A 22,378-nucleotide genomic window follows, 5' to 3' on the forward strand; every position below is an offset into this window, starting at 1 on the left:
AAACTTGGGTCCCTCCCCCGCAGCAGCTCTGTGTTGAAAGGTCTTTCTCGCTGCCGCTGCGGCTGAAGTTTGGGGGCTGAAGTTTTGAAGAGCTTGAGAGACTCTCTCTCTTTCTCTTTTTGTTTTTAGTTCAGATCACCTGAAGGCTTGAGAGTGAGAAGGGGGGCGGGGGGGTGGTGAGAGAGAGAGGAAAACCGAGAAGAGCAGAGCCCAGAGGCAGAAGGAAGGGGCTGGTGCAGGCACTGCTGCTGAGAGATCAAGAGACAGGGGGTGCCCTTGACAACCAGCATGCAGAGATGGTAAGAAGTTTCCAACAGCCTTTCCTTTTCATTCTAGCCTTTACTTTTCATTTTGTTGTTAATAAATTGTGCAGTAACCAAAACAACAAACAGCTGGAGGCGGGGGGTGGGGAAGAGACGTGCTACGTTGAAATGATGATTTAAGTTCTCCCAAACTTTCAGGCAGTTTGGGATGAGATGGCCACAGGATTTTGCTGCCACTTTCCGTCCACCAAAGGTGAGGGCATAATGTTAAAAACAAAAAAACAAAACAAAAAAAATGGGGGGTGAGATTGAATTAAACGTACTGTGGGTGAGCTTTTTTGGAAACCACCCTCTGCTTGGACATGAGTAACGTTTGCACACAATGTAAAGGTAACCTTTGAAAGTGGGAGAAGAAGGGGTGGGAGTGGGGGGGCTGTGGGGGGAGAGAAACAACGCCTGAGGCTGGGAGACAGAAGTGTAAATCCACCTTCCTTCAGTAACTCTTTCTTCTCTTTTGCTTGTGCATGTGCTTGCAGTTTACACCTTTCCCATCAGCAGTTGTGCCCAGAACTTGTAGGGAAATACTGATGTGCTCACTGGAAGAGGGAAAACCGCTTTCAGAGCATGTTTGCTGGATTTCCTATGAGCAGATGAAACGAGGCCAGTTCTTTTACACCAGGATTTTACGAAGGAGGCTTTTTGTTTTAATTAAAAACATTTACATTAAAAATAAAAACCGAGATGACTCAGGATCTCAGTTTGCTTAAGTCCTCTCTCCCTGGCTGTGATGTGAAGATACCTTTACTGCTGCAAGGAACAAGCACATTTTAGGAAGCAACTGTATATGAAATCTGACAGTGATATTTCTTGGGTTAAAAGTATAGTTAGTTCAGCTAGTGAGGAGCAGGGATCAGCCCATATTGAATAAAGTGGTGTGTTGCTTGACCACTCCCATGCTTTTAGTAAGCTTCCACAGTAAATTGCTATTGTTAACCCCACTTAGGGATTGGCTGTGCTGTGGAGATGGGACAGTATATATAGAAAGGGAGGTGGGAAGGAGAAGAATGAGACAGAGGGTTAATATTTTTTCCATTCTTTCCTTAATGTGGCATGTCTTGTTTCAGTGATGAGAGCCACAATTTTTGGCATGTCAGAGATGCCACTGTTAAATGCAGGCAACACCAACAAAAAAACAAACAAAAAACCCACCGAACACCAGGGTGGGGAGGGGGAAAAAGCAGTAGGTGCCCAGGACTGTGGTTACAGCAACACTGACAGAAATTAAAGTGGTTTTGAAAGCAACATGCGATTTATGATGATTCCCATTTACCCTAGAGTCAAGCTGTTGTAAAATTGATGCACAAAAGACATGTAACAATCTGGTGTCCCTAGGATTACAGTGGCAGTGTGTCTTTTTTTTGCTACTGTTGTTCAACCAACAGTTAAAATGTCTTTTAAGTAAGCAGTCAAAGCAAAATGTTACATGTTTCTCTTTTAAACCCATGTGTCCTTCAGTCATAGAAGCAAATTAAATATTCAGAGACAGGAGTGGGCTTTATTTTTCATTATAACATATTCCATTTACCATCTATCTTATTGCTCATCTCATAGTCAGGAATTACTTTTAAAATAGGGTAAGCATTTTTTGTTAGTGTAATTGAGTTCATTTCAGACAATAATATTTAATAAGCCTCATCAGCAGATGCTGCTTAAGAATACCAAGTACCTGAAAAAGTATGTGGACCTGTCCTTTCTCTTAAATATAAGATTGAAGATTCCTGCTATTTTTAATGGGGCATAAGTGTTCTGTGTTAAACTAGTCTCATTTTAAGCTGTCCAGCATTAATGAACCTTCTAGCTATATGTATGTTCTCCTTTAAATTCCTAAGGAGCATGAGATTTAAAAATCAGATCGCTAAATATTTAGCAAGTTATTTATTTAGTAATTTCACGTGATTCAGATGCAGGATAATATCTATGTTAACTTATTTGTTACGAGAGAAGTTAGAAACTGCTTTTAAGACCCCAACATATGAACTGTTCTGAATGGACAATGCTTAAATATGTAATAGAAGCGTTCTGTTTTAGTATATTAACTTTTTTTTTAAAAGTTATGTTAAAATATTTTAGGTGGACAAATCTAGGAGATGTATGCGTTTGTTCATGGTTTGAGTTTTTATACTTAAAGTGAATGTGACAGATGGGGATATGCAATTACATATAACAGAAGCAGTAAAGGAACAGACAAAAACAGAGCTGACTATTTCTGTATTAAAATGTAAGTGCTACAGTTTGACTTTTCAAGTGAGTTTTTGCGTTCAGTGCTTTACATAACATTTTGTCCTAATCTTGCTTGCTGTCAGGGATGTTTCATGGTTGTGCAATTGCTGCAGTCAAGAATGCCAATTTGCATTCCAGGAGTGTCATTTGATTACTTTTATCTGCACAGCTCCAAGACTGGCCCAGACCTCTCATTTCATCTTGCCATGTCATGAGTCAATGCCGTGTCGTCTTTTCAAAAATCTGCCTGATTTAGACAAGAAAGAAAAGTACTTTCATGTTGGAGCTGCACTCCCCTGCTAACATGTCAGCAGCAGGATGTGATTCGCTTGGGCCCAGAAGAATGGTGCAGAGATGAGGGTTAGGCGGTTCAATAAGCCCATGGACAGGTAGTGTGTGACATCCCAAGAGAGCTTAAGTTAATGAAGAACAGGTCTGCTTAGTTCTCCACACTCTGACCTCATGCTGTCCCCACAGTTTTCTCATTTGATCTTTCCCAGCAAATTGATCTTTTCTTGTATTTTCTTGCCTTCCAAGTTAGTCCTTATGGGACTGAAATTAGCAGAGCAACTTAAGTTGGATAATACAGCTGTTCAGAAAAGAAGAAATTGGACACTAGCTCAGAAGGGGGAAGGGGAGGCAAGCTATTCTTTCTGTTGTTGTTACTGAGAATTTTATTTTAAAGGACTTCAAAATAGGCAGTAGCTTGGAAGTTCACTCCTCCCCCCCCCTCAATCTTTCTGGATGGTCTTTTTTGCACCTTTTGTTTTTTCTAAGCGTATATATCTGAGACAAATAACTTATCCCTATATAGTACAGGTTTGTTATAGTATTTGTCAGTTGAACTTGTTAGAAATGATTTGCTCATCTATAATGAAGCTTTTCCAGTTACAGTGAGACATGCTAAATATCAATTACGCATGCCAACTTCATTATTTATAGCCTGCTAAATAAGTGTATTTCCATAGTATCCAATACTGAAATACAGAAGAGATTAAACAATAAAAGTCATTACAAATGCTATGTGTAAATATTGTGGTAGGTGAAAATACAGTTTGCAAATTAGGAGCAACATTAATAGTTTTCTGGAATACAAGCTCATGGAAACAACATTGTTTTTGAATTAAGGTACACCACGTTTAAAAATTGGGCTCTAAAATAGGGGGTATAGTATTACTTTGTCTAAGTATCTGTTTTATTTTTTCACTGCATTTAATTGTTGAAAAGTAGGAGGCTATATATTTTAATACATACATGACTAACTTGCCACATACAGTGTAAGGTTTCAGGCTAGAATTTTGTGAATCAAGTGTAAGTTGGAAGTGGTTAAGAGAGATTCTTTAGTTTGCATAATAAGTAATATTTAACTTTCTGGGTTTCATAGCAGATGTTCTCATTTATCATCTACATCTTGCAAAGATGTAGTATTGAAAACATTACAGAATAAAAACAAAAACACTTATGTAAGGGAAATGCTGCACACTCTCTCTGATTGCTTTTTAAAATGGAAAGGATCATTGGTTAGTTAAACTCCTCTCTGCAGAGCTACTGGGAGCCTCTTGATTTTATTAGATATGCCTAAGGTTAAATAAAAAGAAAAAAATACTCAGAAAAATTGAATGGCTATGAAAAGAAGTTAGTAATCATCATAGATCTAGTGTTTAGGCTTTGGGGGTGACTTTATTAAGTTTTAGGTGTGATGTACATGCACATCAATAGGATTTGCAGTTGACTCCTATAACTCTCAATAATTGGTTTTACTTTTCAGAAAATTGAAGTCCAACTAAAATGCATTTGAGACATTGAATTTATAAAATAAATATACATATTATTTATTTATTAATAATTTTAATTGAGGGGTCTTTGAAGAAGTCCCTTTCACACATTGGACAAGTTAAATTATTTTTGTTAAGGAACATCTACATAATGAAAATCCTCTTTACTTTCTGCTATACATGTTTATATGGTACAGTTTGTGTTTGACTATAAAACTAGTCAAGTCAGTCACAGAAAAGACAAGTCTTTTATGTAAAGATTCCTATATAATGTAGAGAGCACAATTAGGACAGAGGTTTCTCTTTAGAAAATGGATAGCTATGAAGGAATAAGGAACAGTTACTATTTGTTTACTAAATGGTACCTAACAATTTAATGAACTATTTGTTTGTTTTAATCTCACCTTTTGTGTCTTTCTCTTTCTGCCTAATTTGTGACATGTTTATATTTAAAAATTCCGTTGATCGTAATTGCTGCATAATAGTTCTATGCTAGCTTTTATGAGCATTACTTTGAACAAGCTTATTTACCATTTAAGTAAATGGTATAATCCAGTGAGAGAAACTGCCAGATTTGTCTCTTTATGTCTTGCACAGCACAGTAGCACTCATTCTGTTGCTAGCTAGTAAAAGCTTTTATCTGTTGCTTATTAGAACCCTTGCTACACTCAGGAGTTCAGCTGTAATTTAATTTGGTTGTTCAAAGATGCTCTCTTGTTTTAGAATGTTTTCATAGTACAGTTTTACCACATGTTATAAATGTATATTATACTAGAATACATAGGCAGACAAGTTTGCAGGTAAATCAAGGCTATTTCATTTTTCACTGTTGAGTTTGTTTCTGAACTTTGCTACTAGAATAACTTAAACTAAGTAATAAACAATGAATGCAGATAACTTCAGATTTGTTTTCTACTGTATTACTGTAGACTGCTCTTTTTGTTTCTCTTTTTGCTCTTTTCAGTAATCTTCCCTAGAATTAAATTGGTCTACCATTTACTTAAACCTCTTTTGACAGAAAATAATCAAACCCAGCAGGGTTCTAAAAATAAGTAGGGGCACTGAAATAATTAGGAAAAATAAAATCTATTTAAAACTGATTAATAAATCACAAGCACAAGAAATTTAAAATGCTATAAACTATCTGCTGAAAAGTTTTGCAGTGTCTGATGCACCATTTGGAAGTTTAGCCATGTTTTTGCAACATATTACAATTTTTTAGGTCAACAATTGTTCTGTGCTATAAAACCACATAAAGTAGTGCCTTCAGAATTCTTTGGCTACGAGGAAAACTTGCTGATAATGTAGCAGTACAGATTATGAACTGCTACAAGCCTTTAATGATACTGAGTGTATGTGTGACTCCCATCATGCTGTCAACTGAAATCATATTGAACCCATGTTGCAACTATATCATATTTGTAAAATGTGTAGTCCCTGCTTTTTTATGTTCAGTGCAAAGATGTAACAACACGCACAAAACATTTTCCCCCTTATTGTGACCTTACATTTGCCAAAGTGCCCCATGCTGAAATTCCTTTTCAGTGTCTTTTTTTCTTCCAAAGCCAGACATGTACCCAGACACAAAAGCCTCTGTGTATAGCAAGCTGTTTTAAATATTGTGACTCGTCGATGTGTTGTCCTTTCTCTGCCTGAGCCAAGGATCTCTGCTCAGTGTCTGTGGATTACCAAGCTCCTTCTTTATTGTACCTCTTGTCAGCTATTCCTATTCATTTAACCTTTCATTAGTGTCTGTGCAGCTTCACTGTCTGGAAAGGCAAGGGAAAAACCTAAAGGCCTACTGTCACAGTTATTAGATTTCTCGGTTACATCCCAGCAACCATAAAGGAGTAAGAGTCAACACTATTGTCATGCATGCTGCTATCCTGGGGTGCAACTCTTCTGTGTGTGTCAAGGACATGTGCCACATGTTGATAATGCATCCCAGGGATAAATGCACAACATGGGGGATAGACCAAGGCTGGAAGTAATGAGCTTTGTAGGAGTTATTGCAAAGACAAACAGTTTGTGCAGGAATTTTGCTTAGGAGGCCAAAGAGATGGACTTGCATTAAGTGTTGCCAAGGTTTGGCTGTGAGGTACTTGTCAGTCATGTTAGTTTCATTTACAAGGAGGGAAAATTAAATGTTTCTGCAACTGGGAAATGTGTTGACTTTGTTTTAACCTGGCAACCATGGAATATATTTCTTGTAGTTTTCCAAAACATACTGTACTTCTGATCATCTTTTTTTGGCGTGGATCAGAAATTGTCAACTCAGCCAATTAAAAATTTTCAAAACTACAACTACGATCAGATTAACAGAAAAATACTGATATTCATAAACAAAGGAGCAAACTAGTTCCCTGTTGGTAACTCTGTTGACTTAACTTGACTTGTCCTAGGGATGAATTAGACCAAGAATCTGATGATCATTTGAATAACTTCAACCACCACCCCTGCCCAAAGAGCAACATCAAGGGACAAATTTTGCAGTCCATGGGTCTGACTCTCCACTCATGTAATTCCACTGAAGGCGAATAGAATGTAATAAAGTGGGGAGTCACCACTTTTGCCCACAAGATTGTAATTTACACACTGAAAAAAATAGATGGATTTATTCCTCATTTCCCTCTCCTACAGCACAGTGTAGTAATACTTTTTTCACTCTTATCAAAATAGTTTAATACATGGCTCTATGGAAATGTACCTTTCCTAAGAATATAGATTTAAGGTTAAATTGAATGGCATGTTAGGAATCATTAAGAAAGGGATAGATAAAAAGACAGAAAATATCACATTACCTCTATATAAATCCATGGTATGTCCACATCTTGAATACTGGGTGCAGATCTGGTCGCCCCATCGCAACAAAGATCTATTGGAATTGGAAAAGGTTCAGAAAAGGGCAACAAAAATGATTAGGGGTATGGAACGGTTTCAGTACCAGGCTAGTTTAATAAAACTGGGACTTTTCAGCTTGGAAAAGAGATGACTAAGGGGGGATATGATAGAGGTCTATAAAATCATGAATGGTGTGGAAAAAGTAAATAAGTGTTATTTACTCCTTCTCATAACTCAAGAACTAAGGGTCACCAAATGTAATTAATGAGCAGCAGATTTAAAACAAGCAAAAGGAAATATTTCTTCACACAATGCGCAGTTAACCTGTGGAACTCCTTGTGAGAGGAATAGCAAAGTAATAGCAACTGTTTTTTAACTACATCAGAAGCAGGAAGCCTGCTAAACAACTAGTGGGGCCACTGGATGATGGAAATGCTAAAGTAGCACTCAAGGACAATAAGGCCATTACGGAGAAACTAAAGTCTTTGCATCGCTCTTCACAGCTGAGGATAGGAGGGAGATTCCCAAACCTGAGCCGTTCTTTTTAGGTGACAGATCTGAGGAACAGTCCCAGATTGAGGTATCATTAGAGGAGGTTGTGATGGGTTGGATCACAGAAACCCCCCATGGGAACTGCCAACTGATGTGCCAAGACTACTTCTGCCCCTGCTTTCCCTGCCAGCCTGGGACTCCAGCTCCCTGTCTTGTTGACCCAGACACGCCAGTCTGCTCCAACACGGACGCAGGGTCTGAACCACACGCCCCAAAGCTGCAGACTTAACCTGAAAGCAGCTTACAGAAGTCTTTCTGTCTTTAACACTCAGAGCCCATGTCCAGTGGGGTCTAAACCCCAAATGAATCTGTATAAAGCTTATACAGGGTAAACTCATAAATTGTTTGCCCTGTGTAACACGGATAGAGAGAGATGCACAGCTGTTTGCCCTCCTTCCCCCCCCAGGTATTAATGCATACTCTGGGTTAATTAATAAATAAAAACTGATTTTATTAAATACAGAAAGTAGGATTTAAGTGGTTCCAAGTAGTAACAGAACAAAGTGAATTACTAAGTAAAATAAAATAGAACATGCAAATCTAAGCCTAATAGAGATGTTTCAATAAGTTTCTTTCACAGGCTAGATGCCTTCCTAGTCTGGGCACAATCCTTTCCTCTGGTACAGCCCTTGTTCCAGCTCAGGTTGTAGCTACGGGATTTCTCATGATGGCTGCCTCTTTTGTTCTGTTCCACCTACTTATATATCTTTTGCATAAGGTGGGACTCCTTTGTCCCTCTGGGTTTCCATCCCTTCTTTTTAATGGAAAAGCACCAGGTTAAAGATGGATTCCAGTTCAGGTGGCCTGATCACATGTCACTGTAAGACTTCATTACTCACTTGCCAGCACACATGTATAGAGGAAGACTTACAAGTAAAACAGAGCTATCTAGAGACAGTTGTCCTGGTTAATGGGAATCATCAAGATTCCAAACCATCATTAATGACTCACACTTTGCATAATTACAATAGGCCCTTAGAGTTATATTTTATATTTCTAGTTTCAAATACAAGAGTGGTACATTTATACAAATAGGATGACCACGCTCATAGATTATAGATTAGCTTTGTAATGATACCTTACAAGAGACCTTTTGCATGAAGCATATTCCAGTTACATTATATTCATACTCATCAGCATACTTTCATAAAATCATATAGAGTGCAACGTCACAGAGGTTTCGGAACAAATTGATAAATTAAACAGCAATAAGTCACCAGGACCAGATGATATTCACCCAGGAGTTCTGAAGGAACTCAAATGTGAAATTGCAGAACTACTAACTGTAGTCTGTAACCTCCCATTTAAATCAGCTTTTGACTGTACCAGATGACTGGAGGATAGCTAATGTGATGCCAATTTTTAAAAAGGGCTCCAGAGGTGATCCTGGAAATTACAGGCTTGTAATCCTGACTTCAGTACTGGGCAAATTGGTTGAAACTTTAATAAAGAACAATATTGTCAGACATATAGATGAACATAATTTGTTGAGGAAGAGTCAACATGGTTTTAATAAAGGGGATTTTTTTAGGGGACAACAGGCATGTGGACCAAGGGGATCCAGTAGATATAGTGTACTTAGATTTTCAGAAAGCCTTTTACAAGGTCTGTCACCAAAGGCTCTTACAAAAAGTAAACTGTCACAGGATAAGAGGGTAGATGCTCTCATGGGTTGGTAACTGGTTAAAAGATAGAAAACAAATGGTAGATATAAATGGTCAGTTTTCAGAGTGGAGAGAAGTAAGTTGTAGTGTTCCCCGGGGTCTGTTCCAGTACCAGTCCTATTCAGCATATTCATAAATGATCTGGAAAAAGGGATAAACAGGGAGATGGCAAAATTTGCAGTTGATACAAAATTATTAAAGATATTTAAGACCCAGGCAGACTGCGAAGAGCTAGAAAAGGATCTCTCAAAACTGGGTGACTGGGCAACAAAATGGCAGATGAAATTTAATGTTGATAAATGCAAAATAATGCATATTGGAAAGCATAATCCCAACTACACATATAAAATGATGGAGTCTAAATTAGCTGTTACCACTCAAGAAACAGATTCTTGGAGTCTTTGTGGGTAGTTCTCTGGAAACATCCACTCAATGTGCAGCGGCAGTCAAAAAAGCAAACAGAATGCTGGGAATAATTAAGAAAGGGATAGATAATAGGACAGAAAATATCCTGTTGTCTCTATATAAATCCATAGTACGCCCACATCTTGAATACTGTATGCAGATGTGGTGGTCCCATCTCAAAAAAGATATATTGGAATTGGAAAAAGTTCAGAAAAGGGTAACAAAAATGAGTAGGGGTTTGGAATGGATTCTGTATGACGAGAGATTAATAAAACTGTGACTTTTCAGCTTGGAAAAGAGATGGCTTAAAGGAGATATGATTGAAGTCTATAAAACCATGACCGGTGTAGAGAAAGTAGATAAGGAAGTGTTTACTACTTCTCATAACACAAGAACTAGGGTCACCAAATGAAATTAAAGGCAGCAGGTTTAAAACAAATAAAAGGAATTTTTTTTGACACAATGCAGTCAACCTGTGGAACTCCTTACCAGAGGGTGTTGTGAAGGCCAAGACCATAACAGGGTTAAAAAGAGAACTAGATAAATTCATGGAGGATATGTCCATCAATGGCTATTAGCCAGGATAGGCAGGACTGGTGTCCCTCACCTCTGTTTGCCAGAAGCTGGGAATGGGGGAGGGGATGGATCACTTGATGATTACCTGTTCTGTTCATTCCCTCTGGGGCACCTGGCACTGCCACTGTCGGAAGACAGGATACCGGACTAGATGGCCCTTTGGTCTGATCCAGTATGGCCGTTCTTATGTTCTTAATTATATTTGAATAGAAACCATTAGCTTTGTATATATTGTAAGGGGCCTACTCCAGATCACTTTTACACCAGGGTAAATAAGTACTAACTCTAGTGAAATCAATATAACTGCATCTCTGTGAAACTGCAGGAGAAAAGCTCTAGTCAGGCCACTGCTGTTTTAAATATGGCACACTATGAAGATTTGTAAGATAACAAATATGAATTGGAAACAAAAGTTTGCACAAGTTTCATCTTTTCTGAAGTTGTTTGTATTGAGTTCAAGTAATGTAAATAGCAAATACAAGTGCAAGTGGCCATCATTTTATTAACAGCAGTAGTAGTTGCTTTCCCCCCCCAACCCTAGTTCTCACGTAGAAGAAATGAAGCATAGCTATACCATTTAGTTATAGTTCAGAATGTGGAAGGTAAAGGGATAGGCAACAGAGAATTTAATAGTAAGTTGTAACAATAATTGCCTCAGAAGGAGACCATACGTTAGATGAAATTCAGTAGGCAGTACAGAAATCTTTTTATTGTTGCACAAAAGTGGATGGCAGTTCTGCCACTGATGTTAAATACCAAGCTCCCTTAAATTCTATTAGGCAGTTATATTTTTGTGAGCAGGAATGGACAAACATTTATATGGAATTAAAACTACAGAAGTGAATTGGAACAATTGTAGCATTGCCTGCTTACTTTTACGCATTCTATCATAATGAGACTGATGTTTGTTTGTTTGAATCTAAAAGTTACTACATGGTTTCCAAATCAAAGAGGAAAGGGCCAGTTAAGTATCTAATACATTTTCATGTTGAAATATAACATTTGACATTGTGCTTACCATGATGAACCGCATTTTCCATACTCTAACTTATCTTGGTAATGTTTGTAATAAGAGTATCTTGAAATTGAATTATAAGAATTGAGGAGCAAATGAAAGGTAAACTAATTTGGAGGTCCCTATTAGTGTCATTGGTGAACTAAAGGAAATATTTGTTTCCGTGGAAGCTCTCATTTTCTCTGTATTCATGTTAATACATGTCTATATTTATTGCTTTCTAAATAATGACTTTTGTAGTTCTTTTGATAGACTGTTATTGCCTTAAGTACATTGACTTTGTGTGGCATTTTGCCAGTTTTGCTAGACAAGAGTTTCATTATTCATCTTGGTATGAAAGCAACCATGAGATAGCTAATACTTATCAAAAGGACTATGTTATATGCATATGTTTTTAAAAAATGTCATTTTCCCAAATATTTATATGGATGATTTACAAACACTAATACAGTTGTGTAGTGCTTTTACATTGGCTGGTGTCACTTACGTTTCTGGATGTCCATTGAAAGAAAACTCTGAAAGAATGTTAAATTTTTCACTAAGAACTTGTCACTCCTTTGCTGAAAATAATAATGATATTAGCAATAATTGCATATTTTCATTGATTATGCTTAGCTGTCACAACAGGGCATGACCACTGTTTTCCAGATGTTTTGTTTCTACAGGACACCAGTGGGCTTGATCGGTGAGAACAGAAGGAAGCTTAATGTGTGATCATACAACAATTTAAATATGCTGCAATGTGTTGCTTTTCAGTAAAACCCATGTGTTCTAACATGTGCACTACATTTGGGCCAAATTTAGAGGTACTATGTAGGGCAGCATAAATTGGCATAATAAGTATGTTTAAGATAATCTGAAACTATGATGATATGATTTATTTGCTGAAGTATTTGAGAAGGTTGCAGCAGGAAAAGCAATTTAAGAGGAATGTGGAAGGGGTATGAGTTAAAGTAACCTAGCCCTTATTTTAAGTTCCTTTCTTGTTTTTGCTTTCATTGTATAAGTCACACAAACTTAAACTCAGTCACTTTCCTGTACTGCCACTTACCAACTTATAACTTGTACAACCCTGCACAATACTTCTGAATTTAGCCCTGTGCGTTGGAATGAGTTTTCATAGGCTGTTTCATTTGTATTTATGCTGTAGGAAACAAGTTCCTCAAATGCTGACTGCAGTGGAAAAAACAGATTATTGTGTCTTATACCGTGTTGCTAGGGGAATTGTGACAGGAGGGAGAAAGAAGTGAGGAGAGGACTTCTTAATTCACCATAGCCCAGTGGATTGTGGGTAGGGGTGAGAGCAACAACAGCGTAATCACCTCCTAATTGGTCACTGCTGTGAAGACCTAAATGCTAACATTTGCATTGGCAAAAATATCTCCAGGGAAGCAGGGGGAGCTAGGAGGAAGAAGGTATGTTTCAATGCCAGTATTGGCCATGCCATCTCCTGAGAGATGGTTACCACAGAGGACTGGGTGTACTGGTCTTCCCAGTGGTTACCATTGGAGCAGGGCATGAGTTTGGTATCTTTGTAAATAGAAAATATAGACTACAGGAGAGTGGCAATCCCAGACTCCCAACTGTCATACACTTGAGATGGAGAGGTTGCATCTCTCATAGAACTATCTAATAGAATCTGATGGAGGTCTGGACTCAGGGAAATTCCAGGCTCTCAGTGCAAGAATTGGGTTGAACTGATGGTAATAAGTGGTTGAGCCAAGAGGCTGTTAAGCTACTTCAGTCTTCACACTGTACAAGATGAGCTATAAGGTCCCTCATATGGTTAGCGGATGAGATGTTAGGACATAGGCCCATGCCCAAGATTTAGCTTTCAACTAATCCTTAAAGACAGATTAGTTGTTGTTGTTGTTTCTCTGAAGATGATGACAAAGTTGCCGCAACATAAGGCAAACTTGATGATGTCATCAACTGGGTATGTATGTCTTCCTTCTGCTTTGTCCTCTACAAAAGAGCTATTGTAATTTTAAATGTTTAGATAGATAGATAGATGGTGTATATGCCACAAAGAACCATTAGTTTCTCTCTGGCAAGATGTAACCACAAAGATATCAAAAGAAGAGAGAGCCTTTTCCCACCAATTCTGCTGTGACATCGTTACAGCGCACAGGGTAGGAGGAGGGATGCATTTATATGAACATTGTGTTGGTCAGGTTCTGGTACTTAACTAAATACAAGGAAGAAATCTGCTGGTGGATTCTTTGCCGCTTGAGGTCTTCAAACCACAATTTGAACACTTCAATAACTCAGACATAGGTTAGGAGTTTGTTATAGAAGTGGATGGGTAGGGTTCTGTGGCATGCTTTGTGCAGGAGGTCAGACTAGATGATCACATTGGTCCCTTCTGACCCTAAAGTCTATGAGTCTCTGAGAAAATAAGTGCATGACCAGTCAGGAGTTTAAACCCCAGGGCAGCAAGTGAGCTGAGGCAAGAGTTGGCCTTTTGGTTTGATTATGATGGTCCTTCTACTTTCATATATGCCTACACTTAACTACATTGTAAAGCCCATTTCTCAGCATTCTTACATTGTACACTGTGTTTTGGCATTGATTAATATTTAACGTATTGCTTTGTCTTGTGATATGATGAGTAAATCTCTGTTGACATAATTGAACTCAAGACTATTACTGTGAACCTGTAGTATTATAAAATATCAGAATTGTGGCAAGGAGAGCTTCTAACAGGTCATCTTTGTAACTCTGGGAGCTGAAGCTGACTATTGGCTGCCCCTGTTTTTGACACATTGGTTCCAATCTCGTGGTCCTCGCTTGGGCAAAATACTGACTTCTGTGGGTGTCTGTCTGCCTCCTTGCAAAGGGCTGCAGGGCTGTGCTTCAGGAAAAAATAACAGTACTTAGCTCTTGTATAGCAATTCATTAGATCTCAGGCTCTTCATGACTTACACTGTATTTTGCTGATGATTTAGGGGTCCAGTCTCCTTTCAAAAGTAAATATATAACTTCTGTTAATGAGAGTTACTTTGTATGAAATAAGGAGATAGCAGACACGAAAACCTTCTGTCATGTTTGCATCCTAAGAGCAGAATGAGGTGCCCTTTATTTTTGGCATGTATAAAGGAACCCTTTATCCATCTTTCTAAAAGTCTTGAGTTCTGCTGCAATTATAATGCAAATTGAGTTACAGTGAGATTCTTGTCATTGCAACATTGTGCAATGTGTAGATTTCAATAATTTGTAGGATAGTGAAGGATGGGTAAATATTTCTGCACTTGCAGTTTAGAAAAAAAAAAGGGCCACAGAACTGTGTGGATTTAAGGTAATTTGTGTTCCTACTAAGCTGCCTGCCTTGTGGAAAAATTAGTATTTATAAGAGACTGCACGTAAAATAACAAGAAATATTAAGTGTTGAGCAGAATGCAGTATCGGGATGAGAAAAGTGCATGAATGTAATGAGAGATGACTGAAACTCAGAGGTGAAATCAAGTTATTAGAGGGAAATAACTTCTTCCAGAAATATTAATTTCATAAATTAACACATGTACATTTTAACGGTTTATCTACAGAATGTATTGTATATTTCTTCTGCTCTATTTCTAAAGTTAAATGTAATAATTCAATGCAATAGCCACTCCCCTATAATTTTTTTGAGGGGTGGGGGCAGGGTTGTGTTGTTATAGTTATATTTGTATTACCATAGGCCTAGATTGGGTGCTGCTGCACTCAACATTGCAAAACCTAACAGATTTTAGGAGCCTAAAATATCATTTAGGAGGAGCCTAAATCCATCAACTGTCAATTGATTTTGGCTCCTAAATACTTGACTCCCTTTTGAAAATGAATGAGATTTATGCTCCTAAATCAGTGCAGTGCAGCAGCACCTTAAATACCTTTTGAAAATTCTTGGCTGTAGCATCTTGGAGACCTTGTCATGCTAAAGGACCTCAATGTGCTGGTCACAGAACAAAAAAGCAGTCCCTGTCCCAAGGAACTTGCAATGTAAGTATAAGACTAAGAGTTCAGGGGAGAGGTAGAGCTACCTTTGAAAAAATCTTTATTACAACTAGGTGAGCTGTACATTTAAGATATTGTAAAGAATGATATTGTCATGATGTTTTTGCATTCAGGTCTTGACTACACGGGGGATTTGCTCCATTTACAGCCAGGGCTATTGGTGCATCGGTGTCAGCAACTCTGTCTGCCTATAATAGGGGCTATATATCATGATTTGCACTAGTGTAGCTTACTTCAGTTTCAAGCTAGGATACATGGTACAAGGTAAATCTTGGTTATAGCAGCTTTGCCTGCCTACACTAGGATTTTGCACTGGTACAGATATACCTATGGCTGCCCACCAATGGCTGAAATCTCCAGAGTAGTCACGGCCGTGCACAGAGTCTTTCATTCTAGTGGATCCCAAAAGTACATACAAATTGGACTAACAGTGCAAATTATGGGTCACATTCTGGCTACCCTCAATGTCTATGCGCAATCCTCAAAATCCCAGGCAACAGTTTTAGGACAGTATCAGAGGGGTAGCCATGTTAGTCTGGATCTGTAAAAGCAGCAAAGAGTCCTATGGCACCATATAGACCAACAGATTAGTCTATAAGGTGCGATAGGACTCTGCTAGTTTTAGGACAGGAAGTGATGACTATCCGATTCATTGGTAGTTTATTTGAAGTGAATTAGCAGAATGAACTTGCTCCTGCTCCCAACAATGCAATTAAGGGCAAAACTCACACTGACTTCACAGGGAGTAGAACTGGGCCCTATATAAGGCCTTGATCTTGCATCAGAAAAGTCAGTGGGAGTTTTCTCAGATCAAGCCCTAATTGCCCAAGTTGGAAAAAGCCTGTGTCCTGGCCGAACATCTTACTCTTGAGGAAGAGCATCAAAGAATCATGAATGACTGCAAATGTTGAAATGTAAAACCAAAGTCTTCATGCAAAAGACAACACCTCTGCGGCCAATACAAAGGTTTTATTAGTTACCCAAGACACAGTAGTACTGAGAACAAGCCACAGTAGTGCTGAGAATGAGACCTGCAACAAAAGATCTGGACTGAACATCTAATAGTGCACCCAAGGCTGTGAATTGTGGGGACCTCAATGAGGGGATAGTTTCATTCATGAGTGATAGGATCTGGAGTTAAAAATGAGCATGTTTGTCTGTAAAAGTATGATCTATAAATATGTGTTCTGTCTTCATCTGTAGAGTGTTCACATATGTGCACTGTGAAAAAACTAGTGAGACTGTAAAGGTTAATTTTTTCAAGAATAAACCATGAGAATGTCAGTAATGACATAATGCCACAGTGTGTCATACTCTATTTAAAAGGTTATAATTAAAAGCTTTCTGAGATATAACAATCCACTATGAAACAAAGTAATAGGGTAATATACTGTCCTGGATTCACATGCTCATCTTTCATGCTAGTATATGGCCCTGTATGTTCTTTCTTGTTCCATGGTAGATTATTACCTTGAATGCATTTAATTACACATTTTCTTTCATTTATCCCATTATTTTTACCCTTGTGTCACACTACTATTTATTTAGAACATTTGAAATACATCAGTTCAAGTTGCATATATGATCAAGGGCAGCACACCTATGATGAATGGTATTGGAAGATAATGCGCTCTCTTTTTTTAAATTTAAAAAGCTCTGGATTCATTTTTCTAGTGGTCGTATCCATGTATCTCTGTGAGACTGTGATCTAGATAGGGGCTAGCTGATGGAGGCACAAACTGGACAAGACCAAGACAAGTTGATATTTCTGCAGAGATAACTAGAAAAGTTGGTAGAAGTTCACTTGTTATCCCCTAATTGCAGGAGTTTGTGCCCCATTTGCAGCACAAGTTTGTGGTTGAGAACCTTCTCTTCACCTGCCCCCTTGGCCCTCCATGTGTATTTTGCTAGGAAGTTAGAATCTTTTCTTTTTGGATGTGGACCCAGTTACTGTTACCCATGTCTGTCAGCCTAAGATTAAGTGACTGTAACTTCTCCTGCGTGGAGCTACAAGTTGAAACCATTGATAAACTGTAGAGACCATTCATAAACTGTAACTAGCATGGAATATGGTCAACCCGCTCACTAAATGGAGTCATGCAGAATATGTTGCTCTATAATTTGCACTGCCTGCCAATGAGCTTCTGGGGGAGTTTAAAAATACTGGTTTTAAAATATAAATCCCTAAATTGATTGGATCTTGGCTACCTCAAAATCATCTCTTCTCTCCGATATATTTCTATGCTTATGATAAGTGGAGGTGCTCAAACTCCCTTTGCTTAAAAAGAGAGGATTGTGAGTCTATGGGACAGCTGGCATATGCTGTTCATGAGAGACCTTAACTTTGGCAATTGGATCCCTCCCCTCTCTCCTCACACATAGTTGATGAAATCTGAGGATTTACTAACCTTTGAGGTATGTTGGAAAGCTCACATTTTTTCCTAGGTGTCTGGTGGAGGTGAGAAGTGGCTTGTTGCTATCTTACTTGGTGAGTGTGTACCATCTCTGTTCACCAAGAGATCTTCATGGAACACTGGAAAAGCCCATTGGTTACTATTTCCTGTTTGACTTGTTGGTGGCTTTTTGAGGTGGCTATCCTTACAAATCTGCATGCCGTCAGAAAATTTCTTTCATAAAGGCAGGTCAACCTTCTATACTATTGTACTGATTTGAGGCCTTGAGAGAAACAATTGTAAATAATGATAATAAAGTACTTTCGTATTGGAAAGATTGCAGGTGAAGGAGACTCTCTCAGATGCTCGAATGAGCTCAAGCTAGTTGGATGAGTTGAAATCTCCTTTTTCTGTAGAATGAACAGAACATGTCTAGTCCTTATGTATGTTTCCATTTTGGATCATTTGCTGTCAGGTTGTGCTTTCTTTTAAACAAAAACATTTAGAAATTAGATCCCTCATCTAACTGCAAAGAGTTCAGTGGTGGTGAATTTAGTCTTAAAGGCCCTTTTAGGGTTTGGGTTTGGTGTATGTTGATGATATGCCTTTGATACTAAGTTCTTTTTTTTCCATGCCTAGATAAGTAGTACTTGTATAATCCTTGAATAATTTATTTTTAAAATTGGTGGAATTTGGTATTTCATCACAGATTTTAAGATCTTATGCCCAGAATCATAAAACAGAAAATCTCCTTTGCTTCCTTAAAGTGTTGTCATAATGTATTCTTTAGTGGAGAATGACAGCCTTTCACTTAAAAAAGAAAACATTCATCCCCCTGCCACACACATACACACTTGTAATATAGGCTGTTTTAATGCTGCAAGGCAATATTTGCTTTTTCCAATCTTTAAAAGGCTGTTTAAACAAAATATGCTCATATCTTTTAGAAAACCATTTGGTGCGATAACTTCAAGTTAGTATTTTTTTATAACACCATATACCCTGTCTTTGAGCCTTCAATTTAGATCTCTGTCATATACTGCCAAAAACTTTAAGAGCTTTGTGTGTGTTGAAACATGTATGCCTGTCCCAGTGTCATAACTAATTATATATCTCTTGTATGCTTACTTCTAGTAATTGGAAAGTAGACCTACCGCAGGATACGTTTTAGCATTAGATTGTATCTTGGGGACATGTTACAGAAATCTAGCTTTCCACCATGCAGCAACTTGAAATGGTAAACAGATATTAGTGTTTGAAGTACATCATTCTCTGTGTGTTTCTCAACAACTCTCTGTGTGTATTTGTATTAAATTCAGGGGGCCTTTTAACAGGGTGCCTCTGCACTTACTAGTAATTACAAAGTTAACCCGCTTCTCTTCAACTGGAATCTTCTCCGGAGTTTGGTGTGTCCATTTTTAAACGAATCCTGTTTTTGCTCTATCATCTTTTTCCAAGTATTGTCCTGCCATGCAAAAGTTGCCAAGTAATCAACGTGGCTTATACCAGTGGTTCTCAACCCGGGGTACGTAGAGGTCTTTCAGGGGTATGTCAACTCATCCAGATCAGTTGTTTCTCAACCTCAGGGTCGCAGGATGTGTTTAGGGGGGGTTGCAAGTGCAGGACCTGCGTTGGGGGGTGATGAGAAGGGCAATTGCCTGGGGCCCCACACCACAAGGGGTTCTGCAAAGCTCAGTTACATGCTTCAGCCCCAGGCAGCAGGGCTCAGGCTTCAGACTCCTAAAAGGGGCACAGTAGTCTGGAAAGTCTGAGAACCATTGGCTTACACAGTGCCTGGCTCAGCTCAGCTCTAACTGGTGCTATTAGTTCTTTACTTTCAGGGATAGCAAACCACTTAAAGAAGAAAAGGTGACTGGGGAACTGGGTAGAGGAAAAGGAAAAGAAAGAAACTCTGAAATTCATGTTTTTAAAAAGATACGTTCTTTTTGTCTGCTTGCTGAAGTTCTTTGTGGGACTAGTAGTTTTTGTTTTTGTTTTTCTTTCTCCATTTTTGCTAGCAAAATGCAGAAAGAGAGAAGGAGCCTAATATGGTTGTGTGTAAAGCTCTGCTTGGTGTGCTCATGGCTGGGCTAGCAAACAATGACTTATATGCACCAGCATGTATGAAAATATTTGAACCTTGTTCATGCCTGCTGAAAGAAGACTTTGCCAGTCTTTAGTTCAGATCTCCAAGTCTTGTCGCAATTAAAGTCTTATGACCGAGCATTTATGCTAGTAATAGATTACAGTATTGTCAGACTGTGTTCTGATTTTGGTCTTTGTAGAAGTACAAACACCATGTTTTTACTGGAGTCTCATAAATGAGACTGAAGCATTAGTCAATGGCCTTTTTAAGGACAAGTTTGACTTTGCTAGATGAAATGGTAAATGAATGAGTTCCCTGCATATCTGTGATATTGACAATAGCTTTAAAGTGAAACATTATGAAAATACTCAGTTATTTTAGTTTGATAAGGAAATAAAAGTCTGCCTCATGTTTTTGTAAATTACTTTCCAGTATCTTTTTTTTTTTTTCTTTTCCAAAGTAATCTGGTTTCTTACATAACCTATTTGTACTGTGTTCGGAGCACAGCATGGTTTTGTCAAGCTAGTGCATTACTACATATGGCATCTTCAAAATTAATGTGGCCTAAATCATTTACTTTGAAGCTTTTCACAATATAATGCATTTCTGAGTAGTTCCAGTATCTTGTCAGGCTATTTTTTTTAATCTTCCACTTTCTTCTCCACAATAGGTATTTTTTTTTAAGAAGGTTCAGTGGAGGGGAAGACTGGGTCAGTCTGACCAGGCAAAGCATAGTCCTCTCCCACATTCCAATTTTTACACAATTTTAGATCATAACTAAAATCCACTTGCATATGGGTGCATTGAATGCTAGGTGCTTATGTAATTTTGTAAATTTCTGCATTGCTTTTAACAAAGTTTTTTTTTTTTAAAAATACACTTCTACCCTGATATAACACGGTTGTGGAGAGCCAAAAATCCCTACTGCATTATAGGTGAAATGCCATTATATCGGGATAGCGGTGGCAAGACTGCAGTGGTCATTTTAACGGTCCGGGGCTCTCCGCAGCAGCCGGAGCCCTAGATCCTTTAAAGTGCCGCCAGAGCCCCACTGCTACCGTGCTATATGCAAACCTGTGTTATATCAGGTCTTGTTATAGTGGGGTAGAGGTGTAGTACCTAATTGCTTGGAGAGCATCAAATTTACTACTTAATTTTTCTTAAGGAACAGCTGTTTAAATCTAGACAGTTTTACCAGTGTTGTATTTTATCTTGTAATAAAAAATGATATGGTGGTCTGCAAAATAAGAGGAACTACACTAGAGCTTTCTGTCTTAGCCCTCTTGAAACTGTTAGTGGAAGAAAGAAGAACCAATGAGATAGTAAGAAAAGCCATACATTGGTGACACTTTATTATTATTTTTTACTTGCAAATTAATGAAAATCTTTAAAATCCTTGCCTGTACTTGTATAAATTTTAATTGCAAAAATGTTTTGGTGAATGTAGGTTTTATTTTCTATTATAAATATTTGTGTATAACTTTTTATTGGGTTTAATAAAAGATTTGAGTAGCATTTTAATATCTTCCCTATTAATCTTACCAAATAACACACCATAACAAAGCCACTAATCTTTACTCAGTGCATAGTCCTTACTCAAGTAATTGAAGCCAATTCATGTGACATAAAGGGCTTCAGGACACTAAGGATCCATTTTATCATTTATTGAAAAGGACATTTCACATGTATGCCATAGATCCAGATTCTTCCCTTAGAGTAAGCAGCTTATTGATGCTCAAGATTCTCATACCTGAAGCTATGAGCCACATGTTACTCTTTTCTGGTCATGTATCACTGTATAATATCTTCCCCACCCCACCCATGTTTACCTTTCCTAACTTAGCCCAGTTAGCGCTCCATTTTGTTTTTTTCTTCTGTCCACTACCATAACTGTCCCTCCACCCATTCATAGGGCTTGAACGTTGAACTAGATATGATAGCCAAAGGGCTAAACGTTGTATCAAAGACTGATGTGGAAGATGGAGATGGCACCCTAGTGAAAAGTAAATACCCCAACCTCAGCTCCAGGGACAGGGGAAGGTGTCTGAGAGTTGTTTTGGAGTGTCCACCTTCTAGATCTGCCCTCAGCTAGGAGATTTCTGATAAGTTTGATGGCTTTCTTCTCTCAAAGTGCCTGCTAGAACGAGGAGGAGAATTTTGCCCCTTAGGGCAGCCAGAAGGACTGAGAGGAAGTGCAGGTCCTGGTGGGTCTCTGGTACCCTCCCTTCGTTTTCTGGTTGCTGAAATGTGTAGTTGGGGTATCTGCTACTCTATCCCTCTTTCAGCCCAGTGAGTCGACACATCTGTTACTCTTTCTCTCCCCCAGCATCTAGTTTTTAGGTCTTCCTCTCTAGTGTCTGCAAACTAATTTGCTCATAGGTTTCCCTAAGTAGCAGCAGAGGGAAACGGACCTGATTCTTCTTGTTTTACACTGCTACCCACAGGTATCTGAATTGTCAGTGAAAAATGAAACAACTGATGAGTTTTCATTTTGCTGCAGCTTTGTAAAGCCATAAGCAGCAGGACAGGTAATAG

At 38.3% G+C, this 22,378-nt stretch overlaps 1 protein-coding gene across 1 annotated transcript in view; it reads left to right on the forward strand.

The window, feature by feature from the left end:
- The first annotated feature begins 211 nt into the window (after positions 1-211).
- The window catches only part of BNC2 (basonuclin 2), a 364,384-nt gene continuing 342,217 nt past the window's right edge, over positions 212-22,378 (forward strand). The window contains exon 1 of the mRNA XM_050944150.1: positions 212-299. Within this exon, the coding sequence (XP_050800107.1) occupies positions 297-299 (3 nt within the window). The 5' untranslated portion in view covers positions 212-296. The remainder of the gene's footprint in view (positions 300-22,378) is intronic.

This window comes from Gopherus flavomarginatus, chromosome 3 (genome assembly GCF_025201925.1).
Source record: "Gopherus flavomarginatus isolate rGopFla2 chromosome 3, rGopFla2.mat.asm, whole genome shotgun sequence".
In the NCBI taxonomy this organism is placed as follows: domain Eukaryota; kingdom Metazoa; phylum Chordata; order Testudines; family Testudinidae; genus Gopherus; species Gopherus flavomarginatus.